This window comes from Octopus sinensis, linkage group LG29 (assembly GCF_006345805.1).
Source record: "Octopus sinensis linkage group LG29, ASM634580v1, whole genome shotgun sequence".
NCBI lineage: Eukaryota > Metazoa > Mollusca > Cephalopoda > Octopoda > Octopodidae > Octopus > Octopus sinensis.
This window is the reverse complement of record NC_043025.1, coordinates 827,268-848,991: the sequence shown is the minus strand read 5'-3', so window position 1 is coordinate 848,991 and position 21,724 is coordinate 827,268. Positions and strand designations below refer to the sequence as shown.

The following is a 21,724-nucleotide window of genomic DNA, read 5'->3' as shown; positions in this document are numbered from 1 at the left end:
ACACAACTTTGTCCCATTGGATATTCTACATTTGACACACACATACAGATGCATACACACTCGTACATAGGACTCAGACATATTCCCGCACACTCACTCTTCAAACACATACACACACTCATACACACATACCCATACTCACAAGTGCTGCCCTCATACATTCACTTTTGCACCCAATGTTTTGCTTTGTATCTCTAAACCACTCACTTCTCTCCCCCTCCTCCTCCTCCCTTTTCCTCCCGCTACTGCTTGGCTCCTACTAACTGCAACAGTTTACCTCCCCTATACGCACACATACCGCACCCTTCTTCTCTCACTTTCCATTCGTGTTCACTCTTCTTCGCATAAAACCACTTTTCTTCTTTTCTCCTTTCGTCAGCCATTTTCTGTCTCTCACTTAACCCTTGTGTACCAACCCTTTGCTTGTACCGTCTACATTATTTGACCTTCATGAAGTGTGCCATCTTTTTCAGACAATTTACATTACTGAATGTTTTGCCTGCATTTTGCCCTTTCTTGTCTTGGTATTTGGTCTTCTGAAGCAGCTTTTCTCTCTTATTCGATTTTTATCCTATAGATTCTACTGCAACTGTCCATGTCACGTCTTGCTGACTTTACAGTGTTCCCAGAGCATTGAACAGCAGTGATGGTGTCTGAATTGTGGTAACCGTCATGAATTATCATGAATACAGGTTTCTCTCTTCCAATATTTAGATGGCTTTCAAGGCGGCAAGCTGGCAGAAACGTTAACACACCGGGCGCAAAGCTTAGCAGTATTTCGTCTGTTTTTTCACGTTCTGTGTTCAAATTCCACAGAGGTCGACTTTGCTTTTATCCTTTCGGGGTAGCAGTTGCGTACTGGGGTCGATCCAATCGACTGGCCCTCTCCCCACCAAATTTCATGCCTTGTGCCTAGAGTAGCAAAGAATATTTAGATGGCTTCCAGTCCGCCATATCAGCTTTTTTCTCAGCTACAACTTTATGCTCTCTAACGCCTTTGCTTACCAATACACTACGTTTTCCTTAATATAATGGGACATAAAATCGTTATATTTAATACCGACACTCTGTATATCCATCCATCTACCATCTTCAACGCTCATTATTCCTGGGAGGGTCATGAGGACATCCGGTGCCTCAGGTACCTCCTGCATAGGGTACTATCAGAGGCAACTGCCAATACGCATACTGATTGAATTCTCAAGCATGACCAAATGAGGCTATGGATATTTTCTAGCCATCTCTTTTTGGTCTACCTCTACATTCCCTGCTTTTTTGCATCATTTTAAAGAATCGATCTTGCGATTTTGTCATGTGACATCCTAATCGCATGTCCGCATTACCGGAAATGTAGTGGCACAATACGGAAAAGTACCGACCTGATCTGGAGAGACTCCCTCATCTCCAAGGTACACACTGTGTCGAGTAAAGCTACTCCAGTCTTTTCGGAGGAATCCCATTTCGGCCGCTTCTGTTTGAGATCAGACTCTTTCAGTCGTTAGCCAATATTCATGACAACAGATGAGAATGGGCACGAAACCCAAACTGAAGATAGTGTGTTTGGCTTTGTAACCAAGTTGTCCTCTTCTGGGGATCGAATACTGGAACATTTCTTTTTATCTCGGGAGGGTCATTAAGCCAATAAAAAACACACGTACTGGTTTTATTTCACTTCATTATTCGTCACTTTGTTAACAATTTGGTAACGAATTAACTAAATGAAGTTTTGATTAACCGTTTGGTTAACCTATCAACCAGTTATGGTTGTTAGCGACATTTTGTTGTCAATCGTGACCGCTTCGATGACTTGTTTTTGTTCTATACTTATGTAGTTATGAGAGAGAGTGTACGTGAGAGAGAGGGTTAGAGAGTATGTCTGTGTGCATATGTGTGTGTACATGTGAGCGTACATTCATGTGTGCGCTGTTGTGAATGTTTGCGTATGTATGTTTGTGTATGTCTGTGTGCGCGCGCGCCCGTGTGTGTGTGTGTGTGTGTGTGTGTGTGTGTGTGTGTGCTGTTGATGGTTTGTGTGATACAGTTGAATCTATAAGTTCGTTGGAGAGAAGATGTGAATGTAAAGCGTGCGAATGGTAAAACGTTTATTCCTCATATCTTTATCTATAGTTTCCCTTTCATAAGACATGATATCGCAAGCTTCAGAGAATAACCCGGATTTTATTAGTATTAATAATAAAAGAAAAAACGAAACGAGAATTTTACTTACTTTGACATTGCGAATAATCCAGTATAGGTATTCGTTTCCCTGAGCCTTCCTGACACGTGCCAAAAACAGCAACAGTTCTGTTATAGACTTCTTTAATATACTTAACGAAGGCTGGCAAGTGACATCCACACCTCTTAAGGTTATTGTTTCCGAGGTTACTGTAATAATAAAGAGAACTCTGAATGCGTTTCAGATCAACAGAGAAATTCCTATGTGATTTGACAAGAAACAAAGATTATAAAATTTGAGCAGGTTTATAAACGCTATGACATTCATTTTTCTAAGTGTTGTTAATAACATCAATATTGCGAAATGGTTTCTAGTAGAAAGTGGAAGCACTAAGGTTCTCTTTTCTTTTAGCTTAGATATTGAATAATAAGGTACCTTTAAATAAGATTACTAGCCACTTGAAACGATTCTATTTTATTGTAGTTTAGGGACATTTTAGTGTCGGGAATTTGGTGGTAGGGATCTTGCGCCGCTCTGTCTGAGAAAACTCGTTTAGATGGGCGGTTTTGGCGCTAAGAAGGTCGTGTTTATTCTATGTAGCAACTGGTTTTAAAACTAGAGACAGATTTCAGTGTTGTACAATTTATTGCTTGAGCGGCACAGACATGTATAGTAATACTCCTAATTAAGAAAGGGGAAATTAATATTCATTTTTGGTATATCAATTTGAATATTTTCAGTGTTTTTCAAAAAAGAGCAACAGCAAGAACAATAGCAACAACAACACAAATACAACAACAACAACAATAATGATGATAATAATAATAATAATTAAAATAATAATAATAATAATAATATTAATAATAATAATAATAATAATAATAATAATAATAATAATAATATAATTAAACAACCATGACTATTTGAAGTGAGAAATAGAAGGTTGTTGACAATGAAGAGAGTAGAGGTGATACCAGTAGTAATTGGTACATTTGGAAGTATTAGCACTCAACTACCAGCATGACTGAAAACAATTGGTACAAGTGTGAAGGTAGAACACCTAAAAGAAATCAGTATTGCTTGGAACGCAAGAATTCTTCGTAGGGTTCTTGAAGTATAAACAGTAAACAAGTAACACTTTCCATCAAACCCAGAAAAGTAAGCTGTGAGTTTTCATATGATGATAATGATGATGATGATGATGATGATTATGATGATGATGATGATGATGATGGTGATGATAATGATGATGATGATGATTATGATGGTGATGATTATGATGATGATGGTGATGATGATGATGTGATGATAATGATGATGATGATGATTATGATGGTGATGATTATGATGATGGTGATGATTATGATGGTGATGATTATGATGATGATGGTGGTGATGATGATGATGGTGATGATGATGATGATGGTGATGATAATGATGATGATGATGATTATGATGGTGATGATTATGATGATGATGATTATGATGATGATGATGGTGATGATAATGATGATGATGATGATTATGGTGATGATTATGATGATGGTGATGATAATGATGATGATGATGATGATGATGATGATTATGATGATGATGATGATGATGATGATGGTGATGATAATGATGATGATGATTATGAGGTGATGATTATGATGATGATGATGATGATGATGATTATGATGATGATGGTGATGATGATGATGATGGTGATGATAATGATGATGATGATGATTATGATGGTGATGATTATGATGATGGTGATGATTATGATGATGATGGTGGTGATGATGATGATGGTGATGATAATGATGATGATGATGATGATTATGGTGATGATTATGATGATGGTGATGATAATGATGATGATGATGATGATGATGGTGATGATGATGGTGATGAGGAGGAGGAGGAGGGGGAGGAGGCGGAAGAGTAGGGTTATCCAAAGTGCTTAGGAGAAGAGAAAAGAATACATCCTTTAAATGAGAATGCATGGACAGTTTGAAAGGAATAAATAGGACGTTAAGGATAATACACCATCGTGGGCATGGCTTGAGCGAGGTGATTTGAAGCGTACCACTGAAAGCCTGATCATTGTTGCATAAGACCAGGCTCTCCCGGCCTCATTGGTCTGTCTTATTCGCTGTGTATTGACCAAAACAAAATAATCCATTGATGAGGAGGTCATCCGATAATCCCTAAAGCCAAAAACCTCTCAGTTCAATTGTCTTATGTCTGATTAGAAATTAGAGGGAAAATAAATAAAAGAAGGTTTAACCTTCTCATTTGACCCTTCACATGCAATCATAGACATCTTCATACACATTCAAGCATGAATATGGTAGTAGAAAGTAAAGTTAGAGTTACAGAGAGAGAGTGAGAGAGAGAGAGAGATGGGGGTATGAATGTAAGCCATTGCCACCACTCTGAACTACATACTGCAGTAGATTTATTAGAGAGGAGAAATGAGAAAATGATAATTGAAAATAACAGATACCAAATAAAATTAGGTAGGATGTGGTTAGAGAATCTTTAAATGATATTCTAGATATAGTTTTGAATCATAAGACAAAAATGATATAATAAAATGTATTGGGCAAACAGATTATATACAGCTGTCAGAGGAGAAAGAGATGACATACAATATATAAATGGCATACTAGATTTAGAGGATATACTAGCTATAGATGATATACTAGATATAGATTATATACTAGATATAGATGATATTCTATGATAGATTTTGATGATATGTTTGAAGAGATGACATACAAGATATGGATAAATCTACTAAATGTAGCTAACCTGCAATATAGAGAGGATATACACTATATAAATGGCATACTAGATTTAGAGGATATACTAGATATATATTATATACTAGATATAGATGATATGCTATGATATATTTAGATGATATGTTTGAAGAGATGACATACAAGATATGGATAAATCTACTAAATGTAGCTAACCTGCAATATAGAGAGGATATACACTATATAAATGGCATACTAGATTTAGAGGATATACTAGATATATATTATATACTAGATATAGATGATATGCTATGATATATTTAGATGATATGTTTGAAGAGATGACATACAAGATATGGATAAATCTACTATATGTAGCTAACCTGCAATATAGAGATTACCAGCTACAAGATATAAGTGACATACGAGCTATTGTTGTCAAACGGTATTGTCCATATAAGTTTGTGGCGAAAGTTGATAGGTTTTGCGAAGCTGCGAAATATTGCTGAGTAAATACCAGTTATATTTGACATGAGAGATTTAGCTTATAAGCATTCTAAATATAACTGGAATTATATCAGATATATCTAAAATTGTAGGTATTGGAAATATTTTCTCCTCGCACTTCCTTTATTGAATATGATTTTCAGAAGAGAATATTCTGAACCTTTTAGGAATTTTGCTACAACGTAATGCAATTCTATAATGTTCTGATAAATACAATTTTGAAATAGATCTGCTTGTTTACCTCCCAACCTCTAATACTGCGCAAACGTTGTTAGTTTTTACTACTATTTATCTCCCTTAAAAGGTTCTCCATTCCAAGCAGTGTGGTTAAGCTTTAATAGGGATAGGATTGTGTTAAATTTCCCTCTCTTTCTTTACCTCTCCACACACACGTGTATATATACATGTGTGTGTGTGTGTGTGTGTGTGTGTGTGTGTGTGTGTGTGTATGTGTGTGTGTGTGTAAATATATATATATATATATATATATAACACAGAAGAATGGAGATATCATACATATTGAACCATCCCGTTTCTGTCAGATTGGCAAATCACAAAATCTTGCGATATAGTAATACTGCGTATTAATCGACCCAACAGTTACAGGGTGTTCTCTTTTCATGTTCTGAGTTCAAAATTTCGAGGACGATTTTACCTTTCATGTTTTTGGGGTCGATGAATTAAGTACCAGCCGAGCACTACGGTGGATGTAATCGACAAACCCCCAGCCACAAAATTGCAGGCATTGTGCTTATCGTAGAAAGAATATTTTAGCCCCTTGATTACCAAATTACCAAATGGCTTCGTGGTAGAAATACAGAGGCAATTACAGCAATCATCAGAAATATTTGAATGGAATTTTTGTGGATCTTCTTCCCTCTGATAACTCCGTTGTCATAAGGATATAATAAGTAATAACAATATATATATGTGTGTGTGTGTATGCTTATATATGCACATACGCATACACACACAGGAAAATTTATATATGTGTGAAAGAAGGTTTGTATGTAGGCCACTCTCTCGACTCCAGTTAATTATGTGTATTTATAAACATGGGGTAAACTAGATCAAATCAACCTTCTGATATTTGAACATAAACTTTTCGATAATAAAACACAGTGCTCGGAAATCATGTTGATCCACTGAAATTTAAATCAAATCATTGTTGTTTATTACCAACAACATTTAACGAGGAATTGAGAATTTTATGACCTCATTTTATTATTTTTATTTTCTTATAACCAAAAAGAACTTGTTTGCTTACATTGTAGCTATGCTGGGAAGGAATAAGAAAGCGCCATCTTCATATTTTTCTATTGGGTTGTTATGCAAATATCTGAAAAAGAGACAAATATTACACACTTTAAAATAAGTAAAAGTAAATAAATATGTTTTTCCTGTTCAGTACTAAATTGCGTTTCAGTCAACATTAACAGGGTAAATGCTGATATTACACACTATATTGTTTATTTCTCTTTATAGTTCTCTGGGAAGTGTTGTTTGAACAAGAATAGGTTCCTTCAATCTAACTTAATTATCCTAAGTGAAAACCTGATAACAAAACAGCAAAAGATGGAAGGGAATAAAATACAAAAATAAAAACAATAATAAGGAGACTTTCTTATGTGCACAATATGGGTTTTAGTCAATATTCTCATCTATAGTAGAAATATCATTCTCTATACATGCAAGGTTCTGTGGCAGGAAAGTTACTTCTCACATCAATGGATTCTTTAGTCCAACTGTGTGGCACCTTGGACAAATAACATTTACTATAACCTTGGGTCAACTAAGCGTTGTGAGTAAATTTGCTGCAGGAAACTGTGTGGATTCCCTTCGTATATATATAAATATATATATATACATATATATATACATATATATATACATATATATATATATATATATATATATGTGTGTGTGTGTGTGTGTGTGTGTGTGTATGTATGTGTGTGTGCTTGATAACCAATATTGGTTTGTTTACGTCCCCCGTAACTTAGTGATTCCTCAAAAGGTATCCGACTGATTAAGTGCCAGATTTTAAAAATTCAGTACTAAGGATGATTTGTTCGAGTAAACGCTTGAAGGTAGTACTCCAGCATGGCCGCAATCTGATAACTGAAACAAGGAATAGTAAAAGTACATACTCCAGTAGCAGTGTAATGATAAAAAAGGTTTTCAAAACAATAAAATAATAATTATTGCAATAACATTAACCATCATCAGGCTAGTACATAACTTTCAGAATCCTATTCAAAGTTCATAAAACAATGGTCACCTTTTGGTAGAAGATATATACTGGGTACCTATAAATTGACTTTACAATTTGAACACTTCAGAAGACAATGAAGAACAAGGATAGCTCATCAAATTTTATTGGAAATCATTGGCAAACAAATATCAGAAGCATTAGAACACTTCGACGTAGATTTAATTGTTACCAATTCTACGTCGCTAAAAGCCACACTGCTTTTTTCTTGGTTGATTTTTATAACGGGATTTTTACTAAAAGAGTCTTCCCATGAAGACGTTCTTTTAAATTTGATTAATCTACACATTTCCTTTGGAAATAACTGAGATATTTTGATTCAAAGTCACTTTTTTGCCTTACGCTGCCATTTTTTACCTCGAAAACTTTGAAATATATATTTTAAAGAATCAATTTACAATTATTTTAGCTCGAAATGTAGCTTACATCTCGATCATCATTGCCAAAACGATGCAATTAATTCGGTTGAGAGCTGAATTACTAATTAAATCATGTAATAGGAGTGGAAGAGCTGCACTCTGTTGTTCACAGTCTCTAAGTGAAGTTCAGTAACAAGGACGGGGAGTCAAATGTTGGGGTGCCGGGTGGGATAATCTGTAGTCACCTTGATACTTGGGTGGATGGAGTTGGCTACTTGCTGGATGCTCTCCATTATGTTCCTCTCTGTTTCCACATTACCGTTACTAGAGCTGGTCTTAACTGTGATATTAATGCCATATATATACCTACAGTAAATTAGAAGAGTTGTGGACTGTTTTGCCAAGGATTGCTTAGGTTTTCTGATCCACCAGGTCATGAAGAGGCCGGCAATATCTCCAGATACACCGACACAAATGGCTGCACCTTGAACTTACATGTATAGTTTCAAGCATTTGTCTTATGAAGGAAGGCCGAAGACGCTCGACATTTGTTTCTCTCGAAAACACGACGCCGTGGTGATCTCATTCTTGCTCACTACATCATAAGCGGAAAGTGTAACTATCGAAAGAGCTGTTCTTCACACCCTGCTCCAGAGCGTCGGCTGCAGGGTCACTCCGAAAAGCTCTATCTACGACGATTTCATCTCAATCGAAGGAGAGGGGCTTTCTCCGTCCGGGTTGCGGATCCGTGGAATAAGCTGCCGGACGAGATAGTGAAGATGCCGACGACCGCACGGTTCAAAGTCTCTCTTGACCAGAAATAGCCTGAACTCTTTGTATGACGACCCTCCCTGTACATAACGCCCTGTCCCCCTACATGGCCTTGCTTTTGCTTTTTGAGACAAAAAATTAAACTAAACTAAACTAGTGATACTTTAGTCTGTGGTTCTTCAAGGTGGTTCTTACGCTAGCTCCTACTGCCTGTGCAATCATTCCTTTCTCCTAATTGTTGTTCTCAGGGAGTTGGGTGGGCAGGGTCAAGCCACACCAGCGCTCATTGGTGCATTTATTTACTGCTGAAGTGATGGTGGGTGGTCTAAGAATCTGTGAGCTGGCGGGGTAGAATATATAGTCTAAGAATGAGACACGGATCACGCGTGTTGACCTCACTTCACATTTCACAGACAATCTCATTACATTATACTCCAGCAAAATCGATGTCAATAGATGGGTAGAGGGAATCGGGTCCTTAGTGTCCACTACACAACATGTGAAGAACTTGGAGTGACCGAAAATACTCATTTTATTGAGGATGTCCTCAGTGCTAACATAGAAGAAGAAGAAGAAGAAGAAGAAGAAGAAGAAGGAGAATAAGGAGGAGAAGAAGAAGAAGAAGAAGAAGAAGAAGAAGAAGAACATAAGGAGAAGAGAAGAAGGAGAGGAGAAGAAGAAGAAGAAGAAGAAGAAGAAGGAGAAGAAGAAGAAAAAGAAGAAGAAAGAAAAATAAGAAGAAGAAGAAGAAGGAGAAGAAGAAGAGAAAAAAAAGAAGAAGAAGAAGGAGAAGAAAAGAAAAAAGAAGTAGAAGAAGAGAAGAAGAAGAAATTATCTAACGACAATGCAGATAAATAACTGCCAGTCGTTGTCATGTCCAGACACATCCAAAGAGATATATCATGAATAGAGTCCAGTAGTTGCTTCGTCGATATATTAAGGAAATGCGAAAAAATGTCATCGCTCAGAAGATATATGAAGCAGGAAGAAACGTTGCTTATTTTTCACTCGTATGTAATTGCGACGAAATAGAATAATGTTCATTATGTGAAGAAAGAATTTATATGGTAGTATAACGAATAAGGGAAGAAGAAGAAGGAGAAGAAGAACAAGAACAAGAAAGAGAAGAAGAAAAGGAGAAGAAGAAGAAGAAGAAGAAATACAAGGGGAAGAACAAGAAGGAAAGAAGAAGAGGAAGTAGAGGGGAAGAAGAAGAAGAAGGAGAAGGAGCAGAAAAAGAAAAAGAAGAAAAAGAAGAAGTAGAAGAAAAGAAGAGGAAAAAAGAAGAACAACAACAACAAAGACTACAGCAACAATAGCAAAAAATTTATTTCGGTGGAAGTGTGGATAAATAACCACACGGCACCACAGAATCAACAGAACAATGTGTAAGAAAATAGTAGCTAAAACTTATATTAATAGTGCAGATACATACATACATATGAACATACACATATATATTTTCAGGAATAACATTTTTATGCAGACAATTATCAACTGACAGTCATTGACATGTTCAGACTCAATCAAATAAATATAAACACGAATATGAGAACTGAATATGATTTACAGTAATAGAGAGTGAGGAAACATGGAAATAAGGGGATATTAAATTTAAAGACATAGTATATTCCTCATGTATAAACGACAACATTGAAAGAACTTACAATTTCTCTAAGTTGTGAAGGCCTTGAAACATCTCTTTTTCAATCCTTGAAATTTTATTGTTGTAAAGAGATCTGAAGCAGGAAACAATATTGGTTAGATTGACATAGTGTGAATTCCGATAACATATTCAATATTGTTCTTTATGAAGAGGGACAAAATTATAGGAAAATAATACGAGAAGAAGAAGAAAAGGAGAAGACGAAGAAGAAGAAGAAGAAGGGGAAGAGAGGGAAGGGGGAAAGAAGAAGTCATGGAGGAAGAGAAGGGGGAGAAGAAGTAGAAGAAGGAGGAGTTGGAGGAGGAGGAGGAGGGGAGGTGAAGAAGAATCAGGACAGGGAAGGACAAGGATATGTAGGGGGGAGGAAAATAGGAGAAGGTGCAGAGGGTAAAGTATAAGAGGATATAGAAGATTAAAATCTGGAGGAGAAAAAGAAGAGTAGAAGGGGGAGGATGGGAGGAGAAGAAGAAGAAGAAAAAGAAGACTAAGAAGAAGAAGAAGGAGAAGAAGAAGAAGAACGGGAAAAGAAGGAGAAAAAGAAAAAGAAGCGAGAGAAAGAAGAGGAATATAGGTGGAGGCGGAGGGGGAAGAGGAGAAGAAGAAGAAGACAAGACAAATGAGGAGGAGGATGAAGGGGAATTAGAAAAAAAGGATGAGAAGGGAGGAGGAGAAGTAGGAAGAGAATAAGAAGAAGAATAAGAAGAAGAAGAGAAGAAGAAAAGAAGAAGATGACACTTTGAAAATCATGGTGTTCAAGACGAAACTGAAATTGTTCTCAGATATCAGGAAATAATTCAAGGATAGAGCGATAAATTTTGGGCAAGAAGACATGGCTGAAAATCAGGGAATATACGGAATCAGAAATCAACATATTCAAACGCACTCATTCGCATTCTTACATTCAAAGTTTCAACGACGGAATGCGGTATGCACACTCACATGACACATATTCCCACTCACCCTTGTGGAAATATGGTGAGAGAGATTATTTATTTCATATCGCTTCATCGTCACAAGAATATTAGAAAACACACGCTTACAAGAAATATATCAGCAGTTTAATTGTATCAGGCCAAATATTCCAGCTTACAAGTACAGTAAGTATTTCAGGTTTACAGATAGAATGTATGTGACTATATTATTCGAATATATATTTTCCGCTTCCACTTCAGTTGCTCTGTTACATAAATAACGTAAAGTGAATGACAAAATTCGAAGTTGAATGATAATATCGAAACACGAAGGAGAATTTGGAATAAGAAATGGAGGAGGATGCAAAATATAAAATAAAGGAATAATATAGTCACATTTCACACAGAACTCATTTATATATGAACATACACACATATACTTCAGCTAAAATTTTGATGCAAACATGTAAACTCACAAACGTTACCATTTCTAATACAAATTCATATCAAAATCATGAAATTTGGGGAACAAAAATGAGTTATTGAGATGCGAATTGAAACAAAGCAACTACAATAAAGGAACATTATATTTTTCCTATTATTTCACTTTCTCTCTAAATGCTCTCTCTTTCATTTCCATTGTCTCGCTCTCTCTCTATTCTCTTTGTATCTTCCTAATCTTGTTCATTCTACAAATTCGAATTGGTTTTGTTTGGTGAGTCTGAAATATTATACATTTGTGAGCTTATATATCAGCATCAATTATTACTTTCGGAAAATAGTATCAAGAAATTAAACGAACTTACAGTTCTTTGAAATTTGAAATCCCCGTGAATGTACCTTCTTTGATGGTTGCAATGCTGTTCCCTCCAAGATCTCTATAGCAGTAAAGAAAGAGTAAAATAGATTATATGTAAAATATTTGTGATACGACTTCAAACACTTTGACTTCAGAATGAAAGGAAGAAAAAGAAGAAAGATAACGAAGAAGAAGAAGAACTAGAAAGGAGAAGGAGAAGGAGAAGTAGAAGAAGAAGAAAGAAGAAAATAGACGAGGATGGAGGAGGAGGTGGAGAGAGGTGGTAGAGGCGGGGTTGTTAGGAGACGACAAAGGAAGGGATGACTGAGCAGGGGGCCGCTGGGGTAGCATCAGAAGGAGCAGGAAGAGCTGGAGACTGAGAATAAGAGGAAGAATTGGCAGAGAATGGAAAAGAGGGAGACCAGTGACGAAGCAGAAAGTACAGAGAAGAAAAAGAAGAAAAAGAATAAGAAGAAGAAGAAGAAGAAGCAGAAGAAGAAGAAGAAGAAGACAAAGAAAAGGAAGAAGTAGAAGAAGAGGAACATGAAGAAGATGAAGAAGGAAAGAAGAAAAAGACGAAGAAGATGAAGAAGAAGAAGAATAGTAGAGAACGAAGAAATTGAAGAAAAAGGAGGATGAGTAGGACGAAGAGGGGAGGTTGAAGAGGAGAATTGCAATAAGAAGAAGAAGAAGAAAAAGTAGGAGAAGGAGGTTGAGGAGGAGGGGAATAGGAGAATTGCAAGAAGAAGAACAAAACAACAACAACAACAATAGCAAAAAATTTATTTTGGTGGAAGTATGGATAAATAACCACACGGCAGCACAGAATCAAGAGAACAATGTGTAAGAAAATAGTAGCTAAAACTTATATTAATAGTGCAGATACATACATACATATGAACATACACATATATATTTTCAGGAATATAATTTTTATGCAGACAAGTATCAACTGACAGTCATTGACATGTTCAGACTCAATCAAATAAATATGACACGAATATGAGAACTGAATATGATTTACAGTAATAGAGAGTGAGAAAACATGGAAATAAGGGGATATTAAATTTAAAGACATAGTATATTCCTCATGTATAAACGACAACATTGAAAGAACTTACAATTTCTCTAAGTTGTGAAGGCCTTGAAACATCTCTTTTTCAATCCTTAAAATTTTATTTCTGTAAAGAGATCTGAAGCAGGAAACAATATTGGTTAGATTGACATAGTGTGAATTGCGATAACATATTCAATATTGCTCCTTATTTAAAGGAACACAATTATAGGAAAATAATGCGAAATGAAGAAGAAAAGGAGGAGACGGGAAAGAAGAAGAAGCAGAAGAAGAAGAAGGAGAAAAAGAAGATGATGAAGGAGGAGGAGGAGGAGGAGAATAACAAAAAGGAGAAGATAGGAAGGAGAAGAAGGAGGAGGAGTAGGAGTAGAAGAAGTAGAAAGTGGAAGAAGAAGAAGAAGAAGAAGGAATAGAAGAATAAGAAGAAGAAGAAGAAGGGGAAGAAGAAGAAAAAAGAGAAGAAAAAGGAGAAGCATGAGGATGGGGGAGGGAGAATTACAAGAAGAAGAAGAAGAAGGAGTAGAAGAAGAACAAAAGGAGGTGTGGGGGAGTGGGAGAGTAGAATTACAAGAAGAGAAGAAGGAGAATGAGGAATTGGGCTCAGAAGTAAAAGGAGGAGAATGAAGGGGAGGAGAAGAAGTAGAAGAAGGAAAAAGAAGTAGAAGAAAGAGATGAAGAAGAAAACGAATAAGAAGAAGGAGACGAGGAGGAAAAAAGTAGAAGAAGAACATAAAAAGAAGCAGGATCGGTGACGGGTAGGGTTGGAAGAGAATACAAGATGAAGAAGGAGGAGGAGCGGGAGGGAGTGGTATGAGGAATAGAATTACAAGAAGAAAGGAAGAAGGAGCAGAAAGAAAAAGTAAGAAGAAGGAGGAGGAGGAGGAGGAGAAGAAGAAACAACATGAAGAAGAAGAAGAAGAAGAAGAAGAAGGAGAGAAGAAAAAGGAGGAGCAGGAGTGGAGGAGTAGGAAGAAGAAGAAGGTGAAGAAAAAAAAGAAGAAGATGAAGGAGAAGGAGGAGGAGGAATAGCAGGAGAGGAAGAAGAAGAAGAAGAAGAAGAAGAAGAAGAAAAGAAGATACATTGAAAATCATGGTCTTCAAGACGAAACTGAAAATGTTCTCAAAATATCAGGAAATAATTCAAGGATAGAGCGATAAATTTTGGGCGAGAAGACATGGCTGAAAAATCAGGGAATATACGGAATCAGAAATCAACATATTCAATTGCACTCATACGCATTCTTATATTCATAGTATCAACGACGGAATGCGCTATGCACACTCACATCACACATATTCCCACTCACCCTTGTGGAAATATGTGAGAAGATTATTATTTCATATCGCTTCATTGTCACAAGAATATTAGAAAACACAGGCTTACAAGAAACATATCAGCAGTTTCATTGTATCAGGCCAAATATTCCAGCTTACAAGTACAGTAAGTATTTCAGGTTTACAGATAGAATGTATGTGACTATATTATACGAATATATATTTTCCGCTTCCACTTCAGTTGCTCTATTACATAAATAACGGGAAGTAAATGACAAAATTCGAAGTTGAATGATAATATCGAAACACGAAGGAGAATATTGAAATAAGAAATGGAGGAGGATGCAAAATATAAAATAAAGGAATAATATAGTCACATATCACACAGAACTACACTTATATATGAACATACACATATACTTCAGCTAAAAATATTTGATGCAAACATGTAAACTCACAAACGTTACCATTTCTAATTACAATTCATATCAAAATCATTGAAATTTGTGGAACAAAAATGAGTTATTGAGATGCGAATTGAAACAAAGCAACTACAATAAAGGAACATTATATTTTTCCTATTATTTCACTTTCTACCTCAATTTCTCTCTCTCTTCTCTCTTTGTGTCTCGCTTACTTACTCCCTCTTGTATATCTTCCTAAATCGTGTTCATTCTACAAATTCTAATTCATTTTTTTTGATGGAGTCTGAAATTTTATACAATTGTGAGCTTATATATCAGCATCAATTATTACTTTCGGAAAATAGTATCAAGAAACTGAACGAACTTACAAGTAGTTTAAATTTGAAAGCCCCGTGAATGCTCCTTCTTTGATGGTTGCTATGTTGTTGTAACGAAGATATCTATAGCAGTAAAGAAAGAGTAAAATAGATTATTTGGAAAATATTTGTGATACGACATCAAACACTGTGACTTCAGAATGAAAGGAATAAAAAGAAGAAATATAACGAAGAAGAAAAAGAAGAAGAAGAAGAAGAAGGAAGAGGAAGAGAAGAAGAAGAAAAAGAAGAATAAGGAGGAGGAAGAGGAGAAGAAGAAGAAGAAGAAGTAGAAGAGAGAGATGAAGAAGAAAACGAATAAGAAGGAGGAAGACGAGGAGGAAAAAGTAGAAGAAGAAGATAAAAAGAAGCAGGATAGGTGAGGGGGAGGGGTGGAAGAGAATTACAAGATGAAGAAGGAGGAGGAGCGGGAGGGAGAGGAGGAGGAAGAGAATTACAAGAAGAAAATGAAGAAGGAGCAGAAAGAAAAAGTAGAAGAAGAAGGAGGAGGAGGAGGAGGAGAAGAAGAACAAAAGAAGAAGAAGAAGAAGAAGAAAAGAAAAAGGAGGAGCAGGAGTGGAGGAGTAGGAAGAAGAGAAGGTGAGAAAAAAGAAGAAGATTAAGGAGAAGGAGGAGGAGAATAGCAGGAGAGGAGAAGAGAAGAAGAAAAGAAGAAGAAGAAAAGAGATACATTGAAAATCATGTCTTCAAGACGAAACTGAAAATGTTCTCAAAATATCAGGAAATAATTCAAGGATAGAGCGATAAATTTTGGGCGAGAAGACATGGCTGAAAAATCAGGGAATATACGGAATCAGAAATCAACATATTCAATTGCACTCATACGCATTCTTATATTCATAGTATCAACGACGGAATGCGCTATGCACACTCACATTCACACATATTCCCACTCACCCTTGTGGAAATATGGTGAGAGATTATTTATTTCATATCGCTTCATTGTCACAAGAATATTAGAAAACACAGGCTTACAAGAAACATATCAGCAGTTTCATTGTATCAGGCCAAATATTCCAGCTTACAAGTACAGTAAGTATTTCAGGTTTACAGATAAATGTATGTGACTATATTATACGAATATATATTTTCCGCTTCCACTTCAGTTGCTCTATTACATAAATAACGGGAAGTAAATGACAAAATTCGAAGTTGAATGATAATATCGAAACCGAAGGAGAATATTGAAATAGAAATGGGGAGGATGCAAATATAAAATAAAGGAATAATATAGTCACATATCACACAGAACTACACTTATGATATGAACATACACATAACTTCAGCTAAAAATATTTGATGCAAACATGTAAACTCACAAACGTTACCATTTCTAATACAAATTCATATCAAAATCATTGAAATTTGTGGAACAAAAATGAGTTATTGAGATGCGAATTGAAACAAAGCAACTACAATAAAGGAACATTATATTTTTCCTATTATTTCACTTTCTACCTCAATTTCTCTCTCTTTCTCTCTTTGTGTCTCGCTTACTTACTCCCTCTTTGTATCTTCCTAAATCGTGTTCATTCTACAAATTCGAATTCATTTTGTTTGATGGAGTCTGAAATTTTATACAATTGTGAGCTTATATATCAGCATCAATTATTACTTTCGGAAAATAGTATCAAGAAACTGAACGAACTTACAAGTAGTTTAAATTTGAAAGCCCCGTGAATGCTCCTTCTTTGATGGTTGCTATGTTGTTGTAACGAAGATATCTATAGCAGTAAAGAAAGAGTAAAATAGATTATTTGGAAAATATTTGTGATACGACATCAAACACTGTGACTTCAGAATGAAAGGAATAAAAAGAAGAAATATAACGAAGAAGAAAAAGAAGAAGAAGAAGAAGAAGAAGGAAGAGGAAGAGAAGAAGAAGAAAAAGAAGAATAAGGAGGAGGAAGAGGAGAAGAAGAAGAAGAAGAAGTAGAAGAAAACGTAGAAGAAGAAAGGAGAAGATAAAGGAGTAGAAGACCTAGAAGAAGAAAAAGAAGAAGAGGAGGCGGAGGAGGCGGAGGAAGCGGAGCAGGAGGAGAGGTGGGGATGTTAGGAGGAGGACAAAGGAATGGATGATTGAGGAGGGGCAGCTGGGGATAGCAGCAGAAGGAGCAGGAAGAGCAGGAGGATGAGAATAAGAGGAAGAATTGGCAGAGAATGGAAAAGAGGGAGACCATTGAAGAAGCAGAAAGTACAGAGAAGAAAAAGAAGAAGAGGAAAAGAAGAAGTAGAACACGAAGAAGAAGATGAAGTAGAAGAAGAATAAGTGGAAGAAGAAGAAGACGACGACGAAGAAGAAGAGGAACATGCAGGAGATGAAGAAGAAGAAAACAAGAAGGCAAAGAAGAAGACAAAGAAGAAGTAGAACATGAAGAAAAGTAACAAGAAGAAGAAGAAGATGAAGTAGAAGAACAATAAGAGGAAGAAGAAGCAGAAGTAGAAGAAAGAAGAAGAAGAAGAAGAAGAAGAAGAAGAAGAAGAAGAAGAAAAGAAAAAGAAGGAGGAGAAGGAGCAGAAGGAGGAGGGGAGGTTGGAAGAAGAAGAAGAAAAAGAAGAGAAGAAGAAGAAGAAGAAGAAGAAAAGAAGAAGAAGAAGAAGAAGAAGAAGAAGAAGAGAAGAATACATTGAAAATCATGTTGTTAAAGACGAAACTGAAAATGTTCTCAGAATATCAGGAAATAATTCAAGGATAGATCGATAAATTTTGGGCGAGAAGACATGGCTGAAAAATCAGGGAATATACGGAATCAGAAATCAACATATTCAAACGCACTCATACACATTCTTATATTCATAGTATCAACGACGGAATGCGGTATGCACACTCACATCACACATATTCCCACTCACCCTTGTGGAAATATGGTGAGAGAGATTATTTATTTCATATCGCTTCATTGTCACAAGAATATTAGAAAACACACGCTTACAAGAAATATATCAGCAGTTTCATTGTATCAGGCCAAATATCCCAGCTTACAAGTACAGTAAGTATTTCAGGTTTACAGATAGAATGTATGTGACTATATTATTCGAATATATATTTTCCGCTTCCACTTCAGTTGCTCTATTACATAAATAACGTGAAGTGAATGACAAAATACGACGTTGAATGATAATATCGAAACACGAAGGAGAATATTGAAATAAGAAATGGAGGAGGATGTAAAATACAAAATAAAGGAATGATATAGTCACATTTCACACAGAACTACACTTATATATGAACATACACATATACTTCAGGTAAAAATATTTGATGCAAACATATAAACTCACAAACGTTACCATTTCTAATACAAATTCATATCAAATTCATTGAAATTTGGGGAACAAAACTGAGTTATTGAGATGCGAATTGAAACAAAGCAACTACAATAAAGGAACATTATATTTCTCCTATTACTTCACTTTCTCCCCAAAATTCTCTCTCTTTCTTTCACATTGTCTCAATCTCTCATATTCTCTTTGTATCTTCCTAAATCGTGTTCGATCCTCAAATTTGAATTAATTTTGTTTAGTTCAGTCTGAAATTTTATACATTTGTGAGCTTATATATCAACATCAATTATTACTTTCGGAAAATAGTATCAAGAAACTGAACGAACTTACAATTCTTTTAAATTTGAAAGCCCCGTGAATGCTCCTTCTTTGATGGTTGCTATGTTGTTGGAACCAAGATATCTATAGCAGTAAAGAAAGATTAAAATAGATTATATGGAAAATATTTGTGATACGATATCAAACACTGTGACATCTGAATGAAAGGAAGAAAAAGAAGAAAGATAACGAAGAAGAAGAAGAAGGAAGAGGAAGAGAAGAAGAAGAATAAAAAGAAGAATAAAGAGGAGGAAGAGGAGAAGAAGAAGAAAAAGTAGAAGAGGAGGCGGAGGAGGCGGAGCAGGAGGAGAGGTGGGGATGTTAGGAGGAGGACAAAGGAATGGATGACTGAGGAGGGGCAGCTGGGGATAGCAGCAGAAGGAGCAGGAAGAGTAGGAGGATGAAAATAAGAAGGAAGAATTGGAAGAGAATGGAAAAGAGGGAGACCATTGAAGAAGCAGAAAGTACAGAGAAGAAAAATAAGAAGAAGAAAAGAAGGCAAAAAAGACAAAGAAGAAGTAGAACACGAAGAAAAGTAACACGAAGAAGAAGAAGATAGAGTAGAAGAAGAATAAAGAGGAAGAAGAAGAAGAAAAGAAGTATAAGAAGCAGAAGCAGAAGAAGGAGTAGAAGAAGAAGAAAAGAAGAAGGGAAGAGGAGGAAAAGGAGGAGGAGAGAATGATGGGGAAAATAAGTAGGAGAAGATGAAAAAGAAGATGAAGGAGGAGGAGGGATGGAATAACAAAAGAAGAATATAAGAAGAAGAAAGAGGAGTAGGAGGAGAAGTAAATGTTGAGTAGAAAGTAGTAGAAGAAGAAGAAGAAGAAGAGAAGAGTATAAGAAGAAAAAAAGAGTAGAAAAATGAAAGAAGAAAAGAAAAGGAGAAGAGGAAACGAAAAGAAGACGAATTAGAAGAAGACGCAGAATAAAAGAAAAAGATGCGGGAGAGGAGGGGGAGGAGGAGAATTACAAGAAAAAAAAGAGGAGGAGGGGCGGAGAGGATTGGGAAGAAAGAAAGAAGACGAAAAAAGAAGTAGAAGAGGAAGTGGAAAAAGGAGGAGGAAGCAATGAAGTGGAAAAGTAGGAGTAGAAGAAAAAGAAGAAGAATAAGAAGAAGGAGGAGGAGGAGGAGGCGTAGTTGAAAAAGTTGAAAGTAGAAGAGGATGTAGGAGAAGAAGACGAAGAAATAAGTAGAAGCGATAGAAGAAGAAAAAGAATAAGGAGAAGGAGAAGAAGAAGAAGAAGAAGAAGAAGAAGACGACGAAGAAGGAAAAGAAGTAGAAGAAGCAGAAGCAGAAGAAGGAGTAGAAGAAGAAGAAGAAGTACAAGAAGAAGAAGAAGAAGAAGAAGAAAAATTAGAAGAGGAATGAGGAGGAGGATCAGGGGGAGGAGGAGAAGAAGTAGAAAAAGAAGAAAAGAAGAAAAGAAGAAGAAGAAGAAGAAGAAGCAGAAGAAGGAGATGAAGAAGAAGAAGAAGAAGAAGAGAAGAAAAAGAAGGAGGAGAAGGAGCAGCAGGAGGAGGGGAGGTTGGAAGAAGAAGAAGAAAAAGAAGAAGGAGAAGAAGAAGAAGAAAAGAAGAAGAAGAAGAAGAAGAAGAAGAAGAAGAAAGAAAGAAGAAGAAAGAAAGAAGATACATTGAAAATCATGTTGTTAAAGACAAAACTGAAAATGTTCTCAGAATATCAGAAAATAATTCAAGGAGAGAACGATAAATTTTGGGCGAGAAGACATGGCTGAAAAATCAGGGAATATACGGAATCAGAAATCAACATATTCAAATGCACTCATACGCATTCTTATATTCATAGTATCAACGACGGAATGCGCTATGCACACTCACATCACACATATTCCCACTCACCCTTATGGAAATATGGTGAGAGATTATTTATTTCATATCGCTTCATTGTCACAAGAATATTAGAAAACACACGCTTACAAGAAATATATCAGCAGTTTCAATGTATCAGGCGAAATATTCCAGCTTACAAGTACAGTAAGTATTTCAGGTTTACAGATAGAATGTATGTGACTATATTATTCGATTATATATTTTCCGCTTCCACTTCAGTTGCTCTCTTACATAAATAACGTGAAGTGATGACAAAATTCGAAGTTGAATGATAATATCGAAACACGAAGGAGAATATTGAAATAAGAAATGGAGGAGGATGTAAAATATAAAATAAAGGAATAATATAGTCACATTTCACACAGAACTACACTTATATATGAACATACACATATACTTCAGCTAAAAATATTTGATGCAAACATGTAAACTCACAAACGTTACCATTTCTAATACAAATTCATATCAAAATCATTGAAATTTGGGGAACAAAAATGATTTATTTAGATGCGAATTGAATCAAAGCAACTACAATAAAGGAACATTATATTCTTCCTATTATTTCAATTTCTCTCTCAAATTCTCTCTCTTTCTTTCACATTGTCTCGCTCTCTCCTATTCTCTTTGTATCTTCCTAAATCTTGTTCATTCTACAAATTTGAATTGATTTTGTTCGGGGCAGTCTGAAATGTTATACATTTGTGAGCTTATATTTCAGCATCATTTTACTTTCGGATAATAGTATCAAGAAACTGAAGAACTTACAAGTATTTTAAATTTGAAAGCCCCGTGAATGCTCCTTCTTTTGATGTGAAAATGTTGTTGGCACCAAGATTTCTATAGGACAGTAAATAAAAAGTAAAATAGATTATATTGAAAATATTGTGACACGACATCAAACAC

General features: G+C 35.7%; 1 protein-coding gene across 2 annotated transcripts in view; it reads right to left on the bottom strand.

The window, feature by feature from the left end:
* Window positions 1-21,724, bottom strand: part of LOC115225961 — a 234,338-nt gene that overhangs the window by 185,793 nt on the left and 26,821 nt on the right. For both annotated transcript variants that reach the window (XM_036514909.1, XM_036514910.1), the window contains exons 5-13: window positions 21,587-21,658; window positions 18,982-19,053; window positions 17,019-17,090; window positions 15,358-15,429; window positions 13,336-13,407; window positions 12,222-12,293; window positions 10,506-10,577; window positions 6,704-6,775; window positions 2,228-2,385 (exon numbers count right to left, since the gene is read on the bottom strand). In XM_036514909.1, coding sequence (XP_036370802.1) covers window positions 2,228-2,385; window positions 6,704-6,775; window positions 10,506-10,577; window positions 12,222-12,293; window positions 13,336-13,407; window positions 15,358-15,429; window positions 17,019-17,090; window positions 18,982-19,053; window positions 21,587-21,658 — 734 coding nt within the window. The remainder of the gene's footprint in view (window positions 1-2,227; window positions 2,386-6,703; window positions 6,776-10,505; window positions 10,578-12,221; window positions 12,294-13,335; window positions 13,408-15,357; window positions 15,430-17,018; window positions 17,091-18,981; window positions 19,054-21,586; window positions 21,659-21,724) is intronic.